The sequence below is a fragment of the Petaurus breviceps genome, unplaced genomic scaffold, assembly GCF_028583685.1.
Source record: "Petaurus breviceps papuanus isolate PSGF00001 unplaced genomic scaffold, PetGlider_PUasm1.0 189, whole genome shotgun sequence".
Taxonomy (NCBI): Eukaryota; Metazoa; Chordata; class Mammalia; order Diprotodontia; family Petauridae; genus Petaurus; species Petaurus breviceps.
This window is the reverse complement of record NW_027185809.1, coordinates 26,184,604-26,198,801: the sequence shown is the minus strand read 5'-3', so window position 1 is coordinate 26,198,801 and position 14,198 is coordinate 26,184,604. Positions and strand designations below refer to the sequence as shown.

The 14,198-nt window shown below is 40.0% G+C and overlaps 1 protein-coding gene across 1 annotated transcript in view; it reads left to right on the top strand.

Annotated features, from left to right (window-relative positions):
• MAP3K9 (mitogen-activated protein kinase kinase kinase 9) overlaps window positions 1–14,198 on the top strand; it is a 129,118-nt gene that overhangs the window by 99,444 nt on the left and 15,476 nt on the right. Inside the window, exons 5-8 of the mRNA XM_069091738.1 lie at window positions 59–74; window positions 2,180–2,420; window positions 8,837–8,959; window positions 11,257–11,410. Coding sequence (XP_068947839.1) covers window positions 59–74; window positions 2,180–2,420; window positions 8,837–8,959; window positions 11,257–11,410 — 534 coding nt within the window. The remainder of the gene's footprint in view (window positions 1–58; window positions 75–2,179; window positions 2,421–8,836; window positions 8,960–11,256; window positions 11,411–14,198) is intronic.

Below are 14,198 nucleotides of genomic sequence, written 5' to 3'. Positions count from 1 at the left end.
CTCTCCCTCTCCCTCTCCCTCCCTCCCCTTTCGGTCTCTAAACCTTATCTTGTTTCAGGTCTAATTTCCTGCCAGTGAGGATTTATGATAAATATTTAAATTTCAACACAGACACGTTACATACTAAATCTCTAGTTTTCTCTTTGGCCTAATCATCTTATATAAATTACTGTATAGAGATTTTAATGCTTTGTGTTTTTTTTCTCCCTCTTGATGCCATCATTAAGAGACCAGACTTCTGATGACTCCTCACTGAATTGCTTGCTTGTCTTTCAGTTCTTCTTTTCCCTGATGTCTCCCCCCATTCTTCTGGCCTCCTGCCTTCAATGCTGTGTTCCCATATGGAGCCAAGTTTCAGAGAAAGGCACTATATCTGGAGTCAAGAAGCTCTGAGTTCAAATCTGGGAGCAGTTCTCTTGACTGCCTTAGTCAAGAGAACCAATCTTTTAATTTGAATGTGATCTTTCTGAATTATCTATGGTTCTTGGATCAAAACACAAGATTTCTAATGTAGATTTCTGTGCTGTACCTTCAGTTTCTTTAACATTCATTTAAAAAATTTTGAGCTCCAAATTCTTACTCTCCCTCCTGCCCACTCCCCACCACCCACTGAGAAGACAAACAATGAGATATCAATTATACATGTGAATATATAGTCTAAATTTCATCACTGAGATTTTAGGGAATTTCTTTCTACCTCAATCTCGCACTCTCTACATTGGGCACAACCATGATATTTGACATACTTAGAGGCATGGTGCCCAGAGGTTCAGTAGCCCTGTTCATGTGACTATTACCAATTCCATTCAATTCAATTACAAGTCACTCTCTTGATATCACTGGTCCTCTTCGAGAACCACACAGCAATGCATCGAGTGGTTGTAGGGGCTCGGTATTCTGCTGGCTCGCTGCTGGAGCAAATTATTTCAGACTCTCCGGAAACATCCTTTTCTCCTCCTCCTCATGTAGCAGTGTTTAGGACAATGCCTGGCACATCCATAGTAGGCATTTAAGAAATGATTACCGATTGAACAAGAGACCGAGAACTTTGTAGGTGAGGTTAAAGCTGATACCATCAGTCTCAGATTTATTCACTAGAACATAGAATTAATAATGATAATGATTATGTTTATACAGGGCGTCCCAAAAGTCTTAGTGCAGTTTTAAGCTAGCAAAGCTTAAGGCTACACTAAGACTTTTAGGATATTCTGTGTAGAGATTTAAAGTCTGGGGCATTCTGTATGGTGATTTAAAATTTGAGATATTCTGTATAGTGATTTAAAGTTTGGGACATTCTGTCTAGTGATTTAAAGTTTGCAAAGAGTTTATATACATGACGTGCAAGTTTCATTTGGTCTTCACAGCCTTATAGGGTGGTACCACAAGTACCCATCCTACCCCCATTTTATAGATGAAAAAAACTGAAGCTCAGGGAAGTTTAAAGTGACTTGGCCATTGTCATACAGCTGGCTGTGTTAAAAGTGGGATTTGAACCCAAGTTTTACTGCATCCAAGCCCATCATCAATCAACAATCATTTAAAAAAAGTTTATATTTTATTTTTTCCCAATTACACATAAAAACAAATTTTAACTTTCATTTTTTAAAATTTTGAGTTCTAAATTCCCTCCCTCTCCCCCCTTCTTTTTTTTTTTTTTTTGCAGGGAATTGGGGTTGTTACTTGCCCAAGGTCACAAGGCTAGTTTTTGTGTTAAGTGTCTGAGGCAGGATTTGAACTCAGGTCCCCCTGACTCCAGGGCCACTGCTCTATTCACTGCACCACCTAGCCGTCCCTAACTCTTCCCCCTTCTTGAGAGGGCAAACAGCCATTTTTAAAAATGCCTCTCATGTTTTAGGCACTATGCCAAGTGCTAGAGGTACAAAGACAAAATTAAAATACTTCCTGGCCTAAAGGCACTTATACATCTAGCACGTTATCCACTTAGCCTGGCTGTCTAAATAAATAAATAAATGCACATGCTTATTTGGAGAAAAAAAAAACCACTTAGTTGCTCTCTGCCTCAGTTTCTCCATCTGTAAGATATGAAGGGAATTAGGCCTACGTGACCTTTAAATCCTCTGCAGTACTAACATTCTTGATTCTACAGAGGATGCTCCAATGGAGCATACCACCTCCCGCTTCCCTGTGCCCACCTTTCCTCCTCCTTGGTCTCCCGCAGGAGCTGCGGACGTGGGAGGAGGAGCTGACCCGGGCTGCCCTTCAGCAGAAGAACCATGAGGAGCTTCTCAGGCGCCGAGAGCAGGAGCTGGCCGAGAGGGAGATTGACATCCTGGAGAGGGAGCTCAACATCATCATCCATCAGCTGTGCCAGGAGAAGCCGCGCGTCAAGAAGCGCAAGGGCAAATTTAAGAAGAACCGGCTGAAGCTCAAAGATGGCAACCGCATCAGCCTCCCTTCAGGTCCGTAGTCCTACAGCCCAGAAGGGGCAGCTAGGGGTGCTGTGGTACACAGAGCCCTGGGCTTGGAATCAGGAACACCCATCTTCCTGAGTTCAAATCCAGCCTCAGACACTTACTAGCTGGGTGACCCTGGGCAAGTCATTTCACCTTGTTTGTCTCAGTTTCTTCATATGTAAAATGAGCAGGAGAAGGAAATGGCAAACCACTCCAACATCTTTGCAAACAAAACCCCAGGTGGGGTCATGAAGAGGGACATGACTGAAACAACTCAACAAAAAAGCCTTGAAGGCACTGTAATCAATCAGGAAGCATTTACCAAGGTTCTGCTAGGTGCTAAGCACCTACAACGCATTGTAACACCATATAAACATATATGTGATATATACAACACAATATGCACACACATAAAAATATATACATATATGTTGTTTGGTGTTATGTAATATTGCAATAAGTACAACATCACAGTGCAGTGTTTTGGTATGTATATACCTATACATGGAGACATAAATTTATACATATGTGTACACACATATATGTTTATGTGGTATTACAGTATAGTAAAGGCACTGCCAGTGACTGGAGGTACAGGGTCGGGGAAGGGGAGAGCATTTACATGCATATGAATATATGTGCATATATATGTACATGTATACACACAGATACAGCTGTCCATGCACACAATATATGTGTGCACACATGTACACACACATATATATGCACACATGTGTGTAGACATATGGGACAGCTAGTGGTACAGCAGGCAACTGGACTGGACTCAGGAGGATCTGAGTTCAAATCCAGCATCAGATACTTCTTACCTATATGAACCTAATCACTTAATCCCTATTTGCCTCAGTTCCTCATCTGTAAAATGGGGACACACTGGAGAAAAAAAATGGCAAAGCTCACAGTGTCACACAGAGTCAGACATGACTCAACAACAAAAGTAAGACATATACAAGGTATCAAGGTACCACTAATAGTGATAGGACTAGGTGGGGCTTGATCGGAAATTCCAAGGGGCAGAGGTGAGGAGTGCAGTGATTTAGAACAAAAGACTCAGAGAAGTCTTAAGCTGACTAAATTGACAAAAAGATAGAGATGCAAATCTGTATCTATATCTAGATATCAGCACCTGTATCAGCAATGCCATATTCACAATGCCTATGGAAATTATAGATATGCTGATATAATTATCCATCACAAAATACATCATGCTTGCCATATGGAGGAATAAGCTAGAAAATTTATTAAGATACCAAAAGACTGAGTCCCAAAACCAGAAGGTGAAAGCCATCAGAGTAGTTATGAAATTGGCACAGGTAGATAAAGTAGAAAGCACCCACATTCTCAAGCCTTTAAAACAGAACAGGCTACCTCAGGCAAAGGTCCTCCTCTCCCCACTCACAGCAACCACCCAGCGTCCCGGAAGCGTGCTCCCAGCAGCTCCGGCCCCTGGCAGTCCTCAGCAGGAGTCCTTAGCAGAAATTCTGGCTGACTCAAAAAGGTCTTCGCGCTGCTGCTGCTGCTGCCTCTGCTGCCGCCGCCGCCACCGCCACCGCTAGCCACCGCAGGAGCTCTAGCTTGGCTTCCGCTTCCTCTTGCTCCGCCCCTTCCTGCTACATCAGCAAGTCCAATGGGGCATGGAAGATCTTTAAATCCCATAACCCTTACAGCACCTATTCTAGGTATATGTAGGCATGCATATGTTTTTTTAATATGCATACAGATTTATTTATTATATGCATTTTATTTATTTATTATATGCATACAGATTTTTAACTTATTCTGTATTTTTCTTGTACTTTATTATTTATAGCTGCTGTCTCCCCCTAAGTATGTTTCTCAAGGGCAGAAGCTTGTTTTTGCTTTTTCTTTGTATTCCCAACACTGTGCCTAGCCCATAGTACACATTTAATAATTGATCGGTCTGTCTGTCTATCTATCTACCTATCTATCTATCTATCTATCTGTCTGTCCGTCCGTCCGTCCGTCCGTCCGTCTGTCTATCTATCTATCTATCTATCTATCTATCTATCTATCTATCTATCTATCTATCTATCTATCTATCATCTATCTATCTATCTATCTAATCTATCTAGATATACATATGGGTGTATACAGGCATATACATTTATATGCACAGATATATATTTCTGTACATACAGATAAATGTGTATGTCTATATTGGTGTGAGTCCAAACCTATATACACATGTATATCTGCATGTGTTTTAAATATATATATATCACATTAGTAATATTTGTATATTACTTATGCCTATATTAGAGGATATATACTCATTTTTTTACTAATGATAGAAATTTTGAAGACCATTGTTTCATTTTGATACCATAGAAATATATATATACATTATGTAGGATACGTAAACGTGTGTATATACTTATATATACAAACATTGGTACATACATGTATACCAACATGCATGTAATATATATATATATGAATATATATGCACATATTTTGGTCATTTCGCTCATGTCCAACTCATTATGACCCCATTTGGGTTTTTATTGCAAAGATGCTGGAGTGCTTTGCCATTTCCTTCTCTGGCTCATTTTACACGAAGAAACCGAGGCACACAAGGTAAAGTGACTTGGCCAAGGTCACCCAGCTAGTAAATGTCTGAGGTTGGATTTGAACTCAGGACGATGAATCTTTCTGACTCCAGGCCTGGCACTCAATTCACTGTGCCACCTATGCAGTGAACATATATGTATACATATATGTATATAATACACCATACACTATGTGCATATACATAATACAATATGCACACATACAAAAATACGTACACATATTTATTTGGTGTTATATATAATATTACAATATGTGTAAACATCACAATGTGCAATGTTTCAATGCGTATATATACATGTATCACATACATATATGTATATGTGTGTACACATACACATATGTTTTGTGGTGTTGCAATAAAGTTTTTGATCATGCATCCACCTCTATCATTAAAATATTTTTTATCATGTACTTCGGAATATACATATTTATTTGTAAATCATATACAAATATTAATTTAATAATATATTGCATATATATGAAACATATACAAATTAGTAACTAAAAGGTTTAAGATAAAAATAATTTTTTAATTAAAAATTTTTGTTCATTAATGACACAAAATCCCTTTTTGCTTTTGAGGATTTTGACCTGATAAGCTTCAATATCTTTGAAAAATACCTTTGTATTGGGGGAGAGAGTTGACTTGTGAAAGAATAATTGTTCATTAGTAATTAAACATTTAATTAATTTCATCAATGTGGTGAGCCAGACAAGTACATTTCTTTTTCTTTTTGTTGTTTCACAACTATTTTGTTAAAAAGTTCCCGGTATAATGGTCAAGTAATACATCATAAGAGCCAGTGAACATCATAGCTCTTTTGCTTGAGTTAGGTTTCTTTGTGAAGCAATTCATCATGGAAACTGCAAAAACAAAAAGCAAAAATAGATTATCTCTGATTTCAGCAGAAAGTTTTCAGTATAAACCCATTCTTCTTTATTTACATGGTCCTGCCTAATGGACTGTATCACACCTTAGTTTCCTATTCATATTTGGACATTTTAGTTGTGATTTTGTATGGGTTTGAGGAATAGAAAGAAAGCCAGTTTGTCTAGACTAGAATGCAGGAAGGGGAGTGATATATAATAATATAGGAAAGGCAAGTTGGAGTCAGGTTGTGAAGGGCTTTAAATGTCAAACAAAGGAGTTTTTCATTTGATCCTAGGGAAAATAGGGAGCTGGTAGAATTTATTAAATAGGGAGTTGACATGATCAGATTCGCACTTTGGCAGCTTTTTGAAGGATGGATTGGAGTGTGGATAGACTTTGAGAGGAGACCAATTAAGAGGCCATGATAATAGCCCAAGTGAGAGGTGATCAGGGCCTGAAGTAGGGCAGTGACTGCATTGGTAGAGAGAAGGTGACAGATGCAAAAAGTATAAGAGAGAAGCAAGATTTGGCAACTGATTGGATGTGTGGAGTGAATGAAAGTGAAGATGATGTTAAGTTGGCAAACCTGGGTGACTGAAAGATTGATGGAGCCCTTAGGAGGTTTGGAATAGGTGTAAATTAAGGAGAAAAAATAATGTAATGACATCTGTGATGCAGATTGCAACCCATCCATGCTTACTAAGTCTTGTACAAAATAAAAAGGGTTGTGAAATTCTTACTCACTGGTCACTGCTTCAGAGCACAGACTCTGACATCTGAGGGGTACCTGCTGTAGCCACATGGTGATCTGGGGTGCAGAGAGTAAACTGGGAGGAAGGATTTTTCCTAATAAAATCTATGCATCTTCTTCTGTGGGTTCCAGAGCTAAGATTAGGTTGTAACTAACACCCGACAGAGAAGAGAGGATGAGCAATGGGAAACAATGTAGTTGGGGAATGTTGGTGGTAGTGGGGAAAGGTGTAGTTGCATTGGAGAGAAGCCCCATTATTGACTGTCTTGAGCAAAGAGGGATGTAACTCATCTCATCTGCCAGTGGATTTACCCCTTGGGGCCCAGGGGCATCTAGCTGTCAATTTGGAGGCTGTTGCTATAAATCAATGAGACTGATTTTCTTGTGTGACTTCTTAGAAATCAACTTTACTGCATATAAGCATACCGCGACTGTCTTTCAACAGAGTTATGTTTATATGCACATTTATCCATTTTTAAGATGTACCAAAACACAAAATAAGTTAATTTTTTTTATTTTTAAACCTTGGGAAATAAGATTGTAAAATTTTTGAAGATATGACCTATGTCTTATTTATCCACACTGGGGGGAATTAATCAAGAGACCCCCGATCTTTTTCCCCTATTCAGGTGATAAAATCAAAGAAAATAAGGAGCAGGTGACAGAGACAATGAGCTGTGAAGGATATAAGCAAAGTCATGTCAACATTCTGTTACCCCTTTACATGTGAAGTAATTCTCCAGTCCAAACTGAAAGAACTAGGAGGCGGTTAGCCACTGACTGACCATGTTCCCGGAGGCCCTTTTAAAAGCAAGACATGTCTTAAGGATTCAGCTAAAGCAGGAACCAGCTCTGAGGAATGTGATCCCTGACAGCAGACAAAAGAGTTAGCTCTGGAAGAAGTCAGCCCTTGAGAGGGAAAACCATTGCTTGTCTTTGTGGGGGGGGGGCAGGCTGTCTCTCTCTTCTGCTCTCCCCTCCCCACATTGGCCATGGTACCTTGCAATAGAATTATTCATTTAGTTGGAGGCCACACGCAGTAGCAAGGATGAAGGACAACAACAGCCTTTCTTTTACTCCAAGTTTTTGCCCACTTTTCCCACATTGACTCTGTGTGAGAACCTTTGGAGAGAATTTCCCATTGACTCCATGTGTAGTTGTGGGAAAGTACAATCGAAGTTTACAGGACTAATTTTTTGTAGTTACTGTTTGTACAATCTTAGTAAATGCCTTTACTTTGAGCTAATTGTGTTTGTTGACTGACTAGTAAAGATAAGGGCATTGGTAGGAGCTCTTGAGTTTTAGGAGACTCAAATGCAGACTCACAGGTTATCTTGAACCTGGGGCAGTCACCCCTTAGCAGCTGAATTCAAGTAAGGGGGAATTTCCTTGAGGGGATGTTTCATGTCTGGCAAAAACTACAGTGTCTTGCCAAGTATATTGTCCTGGAAAGAAAATGAACTCCAAGAATTGTCTTTAAGTTATCACCATAGATGTATGCACTGGGTACACATTTAATTAGATATTTCTTAAATTATTTTGCCTCTATAAGCACATTGTTCTTAGAAAGCATTGGAAGTTAGACCGTTCGTCCCAGGTCAATATAATTGGCAGACAGTTCCTGTCTTTGTGCTCTCTGACCCATATCCCCCATGTTATTCATTCTCCACACTGTTAGGACATAGTAATCATTTTTGCAAGCCACACAAGTTACAGAAATACAGTTGGTTTGCTTCTTCTGTTTTTCCTAATAGAGGTTCAAAGCAGAGCTGTTAGATTATGAGGAGGATAGCCTTTTGGGTGATTTTTTTCCCCCAGAATAAATATGAAATGCTATACTTTTTTTTATATTGAAAAGTACTCAATTTCATATTGCATGTACGTAGTCATTGGTTCTGATGCCAAGATGCTTACCTAAATTAGATATAATGTTGTCCTTAATGAAATCCAATCCACAAATGAATTTTCCTCTTTCCCTTTTCTCATGTCTCTAGACTCTAGGTCCTAGGGAAATGAGATAACCAAGTTGAAAAGAGCATTTCTTAGGTAAAGAGAGAAAGAATGAGCCTTTCAGGAAACTGATGCCTGCCCCTTGGGCCTGCCGGGGAATTTCATTTATCTTGTTTGGAGTATTTGGTTATAGAATAATCTTCCTAACATGAAATTTTTATATGTGTCATCTCTAACTAGATTTCCAGCACAAGTTCACCGTGCAGGCATCTCCAACCATGGACAAGAGGAAGAGTTTGATCAGCAGCGGCTCTAGCCCTCCTGCAAGTCCCACCATCATTCCCCGACTCAGAGCTATCCAATGTAAGATGGTGTTTACCCACTTTACAGGGGTGGGCTATGATGATTCTGCGAATTTCCCAGTGTACATTTGACTGGGGAAGGGAGAGGAGATGACTTCTGACCTGCCTAGTCATTCACTGGTTTAACCATTTGTCCATCCATACCTCCAGAAATCCACAAATCCTTCTACCATAAATACACCCCATCTTTTTTCTAATAACACTATCTCTACTCCCTCCATTTTTAACTTTTTGGTCAAAAATTGTTAAAGAGAAGTAGAAACCAAAAACATCTTTGAAGCTCATTTATTTGTAAATGGTATAAGAGGCTATTTGATACAAGATCTAAGAATTCTTCTACTACAGACTCTTCTTAGACTGGGAACACATTGAAATTAACATTATCCTTGCCCAGGGAACACTGAGTCCTCTCTGTGTCTAGTCTGACAATCCCTTTCCCCTATCCATGCTAATCAGAGAGGTAGTTTTTTTCTGAGTTTAATTGCTGAGTAAATGTGACAACTATTTCTATATTTCAAACCCATATAGTACCAATATGTACTAAGACTGTCCCTCTGGACTTGTTTTGTTTCTTCCAACCTCTGCTCCTTTCTTTTCTTCTGGTACTGTCTTGAATCCCCCAAAGCCTCTGGTAAACCTTCAATTCAATTTAACAAACAATTTTAAGCCCTTACTATGTGCATGGTGCTATGCTACTTAGTGGAGATACCAAGACAAAAATGAAACAGTCCTGGCCTTCCACGGAGTTTACATTCCACTGAGGCACTCTGTGATAGACCACTGTGCCTAGAGTTAGGAAGGCCTGAGTTCAAGTCTAACCTCATACATTTACTAGCTGTGTGACCCTGGGCAAGTCACTTAACCTTGTTTGCCTCAGTTTCCCCATCTGTAAAATGAGCTGGAGAAGGAAATGGCAAACCACTCCAGTATATTTGCTAAGAAAACCCCAAATGGGGTCATGAAGAGTCAGACACAACTGAAATGATCCTTCTTGTGAGATCTTAGTCATTACCTCTTGTGGTGTTAGTTCCTTTTTCTGTCAGGTAAAGAAGTGAAAGAAGCTAATCTCTGAGAATCCTTCCTATTCTAACTTCTATGATCCTGTGATTGATTTTCCATTCTTCCCATAAGGTTTCAGTGGAAATCATGCTTATCAACATGCAAAATGACAGAGGTCTACAGTAAGAGGGATGTTGGTAGAAGGAAGAGAAAGCCTTTTATTGCTACTCATTTTAAGTATATTTGAAACAGGAAAGGAGGTCAGTCTTCTCTGGAAAGAATTAATAAAAATATAGAAACTCCAAAAATATCTTCATTAAAAAAGCCCAAGGTTTTTTCTTCCTAGTGCTTACCTTGTACTAACCTTTGTTCCATCCTAATTCCCCCCTCTCCTGCCTCCATCCCCCAACCTATAGAATTGGCTTAGCAAAGTCTTAAGCCTCATAGCTGTTTCAGACACTGTGTTGCTGGTCAGATTTAGCTTCCATTTTTATTGAAAATTGTGAGAATTCAGAATAAATTTGAGTATGATTTTGAGATCTCTTTATATTCAAGGATATTTTCCTGACAAGTTCAGCAATAGGAGAGGTATTCGATTAGATTGGGGCTTTTTCTACTGGGGACCCTTTTTCGAGTTTAGGCAGCATTCTGTTGGTATTGCACGGCCTGACGTCATGTGCAGTGCAAAGTGGGCATGCTTTGTGTTCAGAACCAAGGCTGCAGTGAAGTTGCATGTTGTGATGCAATGGGCAAGTGCTGCCAGAAATACCTCAGATTCATTATGTGTTTGATTTTTAATTAATTTTTTATTATTCAGAAACCTTTTACTTGCCAGATTTTTCATGATCCCCCGTGGGGTTTAAATCCACAGTTTAAGAAGCATTGGCCTAGATTATAGAATCACAGATTTAGAGCTGAAAAGTACCTCACATATTATCTTGTCCATATTTATGAGGAAACTGAGTTCAAATGTAACTTCAGTCTGTCACCCATCTAAGAAGAGTCTATAATGGGATAGTGATAGACCTTGTATTGAATAGCCCCCTACTCCTTTACAAAGTGGTTAACCCAGAGTGGTTAAAAAATTTGCACAGTATCATCAGGGTGGTAAGTAGCAAAGGCACGATTTTGAACCCAGGGCCCTCTGACTCCAAATCCAGGCTTTTTTCTTTGTGTTATTCAAATGCTCAGTCCCCCTCTTCCTTCTCCGAATCCTCCAAGTGTGGGGTGCAGGAGATGGATATGAAGGGAACTTTGCTTCCAGTCCTCACCTGATAATCTCTTCTGTGGTTCTCATAGTGACACCTAGCGAAAGCAACAAAACCTGGGGTCGAAGTTCAGTTGTCCAGAAGGAGGAAGGTGAGGAAGAACAGAAGATGGCCCTGAAGAAGAAAGGACGTACCTGGGGACCAAGCACACTTGGGCAGAAGGAAATTGTCTCAGGAGATGAAGGGTAAGAGCCAATTATAGGGGACAATAACAAAACTTTCTTAACATTGATAAGGACTGGACTGAATTACTTCTCCAAGAGAATAAACTCAGTATTATCCTACAGTAATGCTCCATAGGAGAATAACCATGGGCCACTGAACAATATGGGTATGAGATGTTTCCCCAAGTCCTTTCCTATAGGGTTCTCACTTTAAAAATATCTCCAGAGCTGAAGCTTTCTATTTGATAGGAGAAAGATAATCTGCCTTGGGCTTTGAGCTCTTGACCCAGGTCAAGAGATCTAATCTCTTTCAAGCTTGACATATCTCATTAAGGGGAGGAAAGACGCACAGATTACAGAGAGAAGCTTCATTTTACAGTGGAGAAACCTGAAACCTAAACCATAAAGTAACTCGACCAATCACCTTGAGAACCACCTTGAGCTGAGAATAGGTTCCAGGTTCACCTGTATCTATTTCAATTCTCAATTCTCTAATCCAGGGGTCCTTAACCTTCCCTGTCTCTTGAATTCCTTTGACAGTCTGGTGAATCCCTGCACCTCTTCTCAGAATCATGTTTTCAAATGTGTAAAATAAAATATATAGAGTTACAAAGGAAACCAATTATATTGAAATACAGTTATCAAGATGTTAAAAAGACAAGTTCACAGATGCCCAACTGAAATCTATTTACAAGATTTCCAGGGAATCTGTGGACTCCATGTTAAGATCCCCAGAAAGCTTGAACTGTCATTCTTCTCTGACTAAGACATTTCTTTTATTCCTGGCCCTTGAATTTCTCCTCCTCAGTGTAGTGGATAGAGTACTGGGCCAGGAGTCAGGAAAGGCCTATGTTCAAATGTGGCATCAGGCATTTGCCAGCTGTATGACCTCGGGCAAGTCATTTAGCCTTTATCTGCCTCCATTTTCTCAACCGTATAATGGAGACCATGATAACACCTACTTCCCATGGTTCTTGAGAGAATCCAGTGTGATGATACTTGTAAAGCTCTTAGCAGAGTACCTGGCACATAGTAGGTGCTTAAGAAAATTAACCTTCCTTCCTTCCTTCCTTCCTTCCTTCCTTCCTTCCTTCCTTCCTTCCTTCCTTCCTTCCTTCCTTCCTTCCTTCCTCTCTCCTTCCCTCCCTCCCTCCCTTCCTTCCTCCAATGCCCAAGTTGGGGCCATGTACTGGACGTTCTTTTATGTGCCACATCATGCTTTTAAAAACTAGGCCTAAATTCTGACCCAGAAGAACTCCTCTTGGCTTGTATGACCAGTAAGGATGAATTGATTTATTTTTCTTTTTTGAAAAATAAATGACAGGAGGTCCATGGTACAGCATCAGGTGTGGGGTAGGGGAGGGTAACTGATCTGGGTGTAGCCTACGTGGTTGTTGCTGATTCTGTTTATTCATTGAAGATCTCCTCAGAAGCGAGAGAGAACTAATGGTTTGTGTGCCCTCTCTGAGTCTCCACATTTTCACTTGGGGTGAGTTTGCACTCCACCCTTTCTATGCCTTTGTATTGGTATCTACCTCCCATCATCCACATCTTTTTCCTTATTTTCTTTAGCAGTTCTTAAGGGATTAAAGCTTCAGTCATCTCAGGACTATGCTTATTTTTGGTTTCTTTGTTTATTTGTTTAAAGTAGTGCTACAGTGCACCTTGGGAAAATCGGGAAAATCACCAGGCAAATCTGAATTTGGCCTTGCTTTCTCCAGACCTTTTTCTTCCTTTGACTGTATCTCAGCTGCCCCTTTAACTTGAGAAATGATACATGGTTGTCTGTCCCCTAGCGTTTTGTGCAAGTCATGATATCTTTCCCTGTGGAACTATGGGAGATTCCAGACAGTGTTATTGGGCAGTAAGTGTATGTTAAACCATATTCATTCCTGGAATTATTTTTTCATTGTAACAAGTGATAGCCTGAATAATTTTTAGCTGGTCGGAATCTCAATGGAGACCCCACTTAGGGTAGGATTCTAAGGTATATCTAGGAGATAAAGTAGCTTCTCCCCTTCTCCTCTCTTATTGGGCTGGAATTCCAGAGAAGAGCAGGAATGGTGGGAATGGTCCTCCATTTGCCTGAGGGTGTAGTCTTACTGATATCTCCACTACAAAGTTGTATTAGACAAGTTCTACCATTTTTCTCCAGTAGGAAAAAACTAAACAAAAACAAATGAACAAAAACCCCCAAATCATGTAGTTTAATGGACTGTCTGGAGTTAAAACCAGGCCTCTGATTTCCCCTGTCTTGAATGAGAGGTGTCCTGTTGGACACCTGACCTATTTCTTGGGAGTGTCACTGGTATGTCACCACAAGTTAATGACTTTGAAATGTCTTTGAGGGTTCCTGGAGAACTGGTTAAAAAGAGAACAATGTCATTTCTGACCTGTGCATATGTCCCAAAGTGCACTGGGGTGATGATACCGCTCAGAGTGCCCTTTTTGGGTTTGCTGATTTTTTTTAAACTCATTGCTTTGAGAGCTACCTAAGCATGCCATGAACTTGGCTGAAAAATAAGATGCCAGCTGGAGTGAACTGGGGTGGGTGCTATAACCTCTGCTGAGCTGTTTCCTGCTAGAACTTATCTCTGCATGGGGCTTGCCTATGGTTTACATTTAAGCAGAGATGAATTAGGTGGGTTCATTCTTGGTGGATTGGTTTTTAGCCATCTTAAAATGGGCCCAATAAATAAATACTCTGGGGGAACAAGCATAGCTGGGCTGGCTGGGTCTTCTTGTCCCTCCTGCCATTCACCTGCATCCCCTGCCTTGATGTTACGCTGCTGCTCTCAGACCTTTTTCC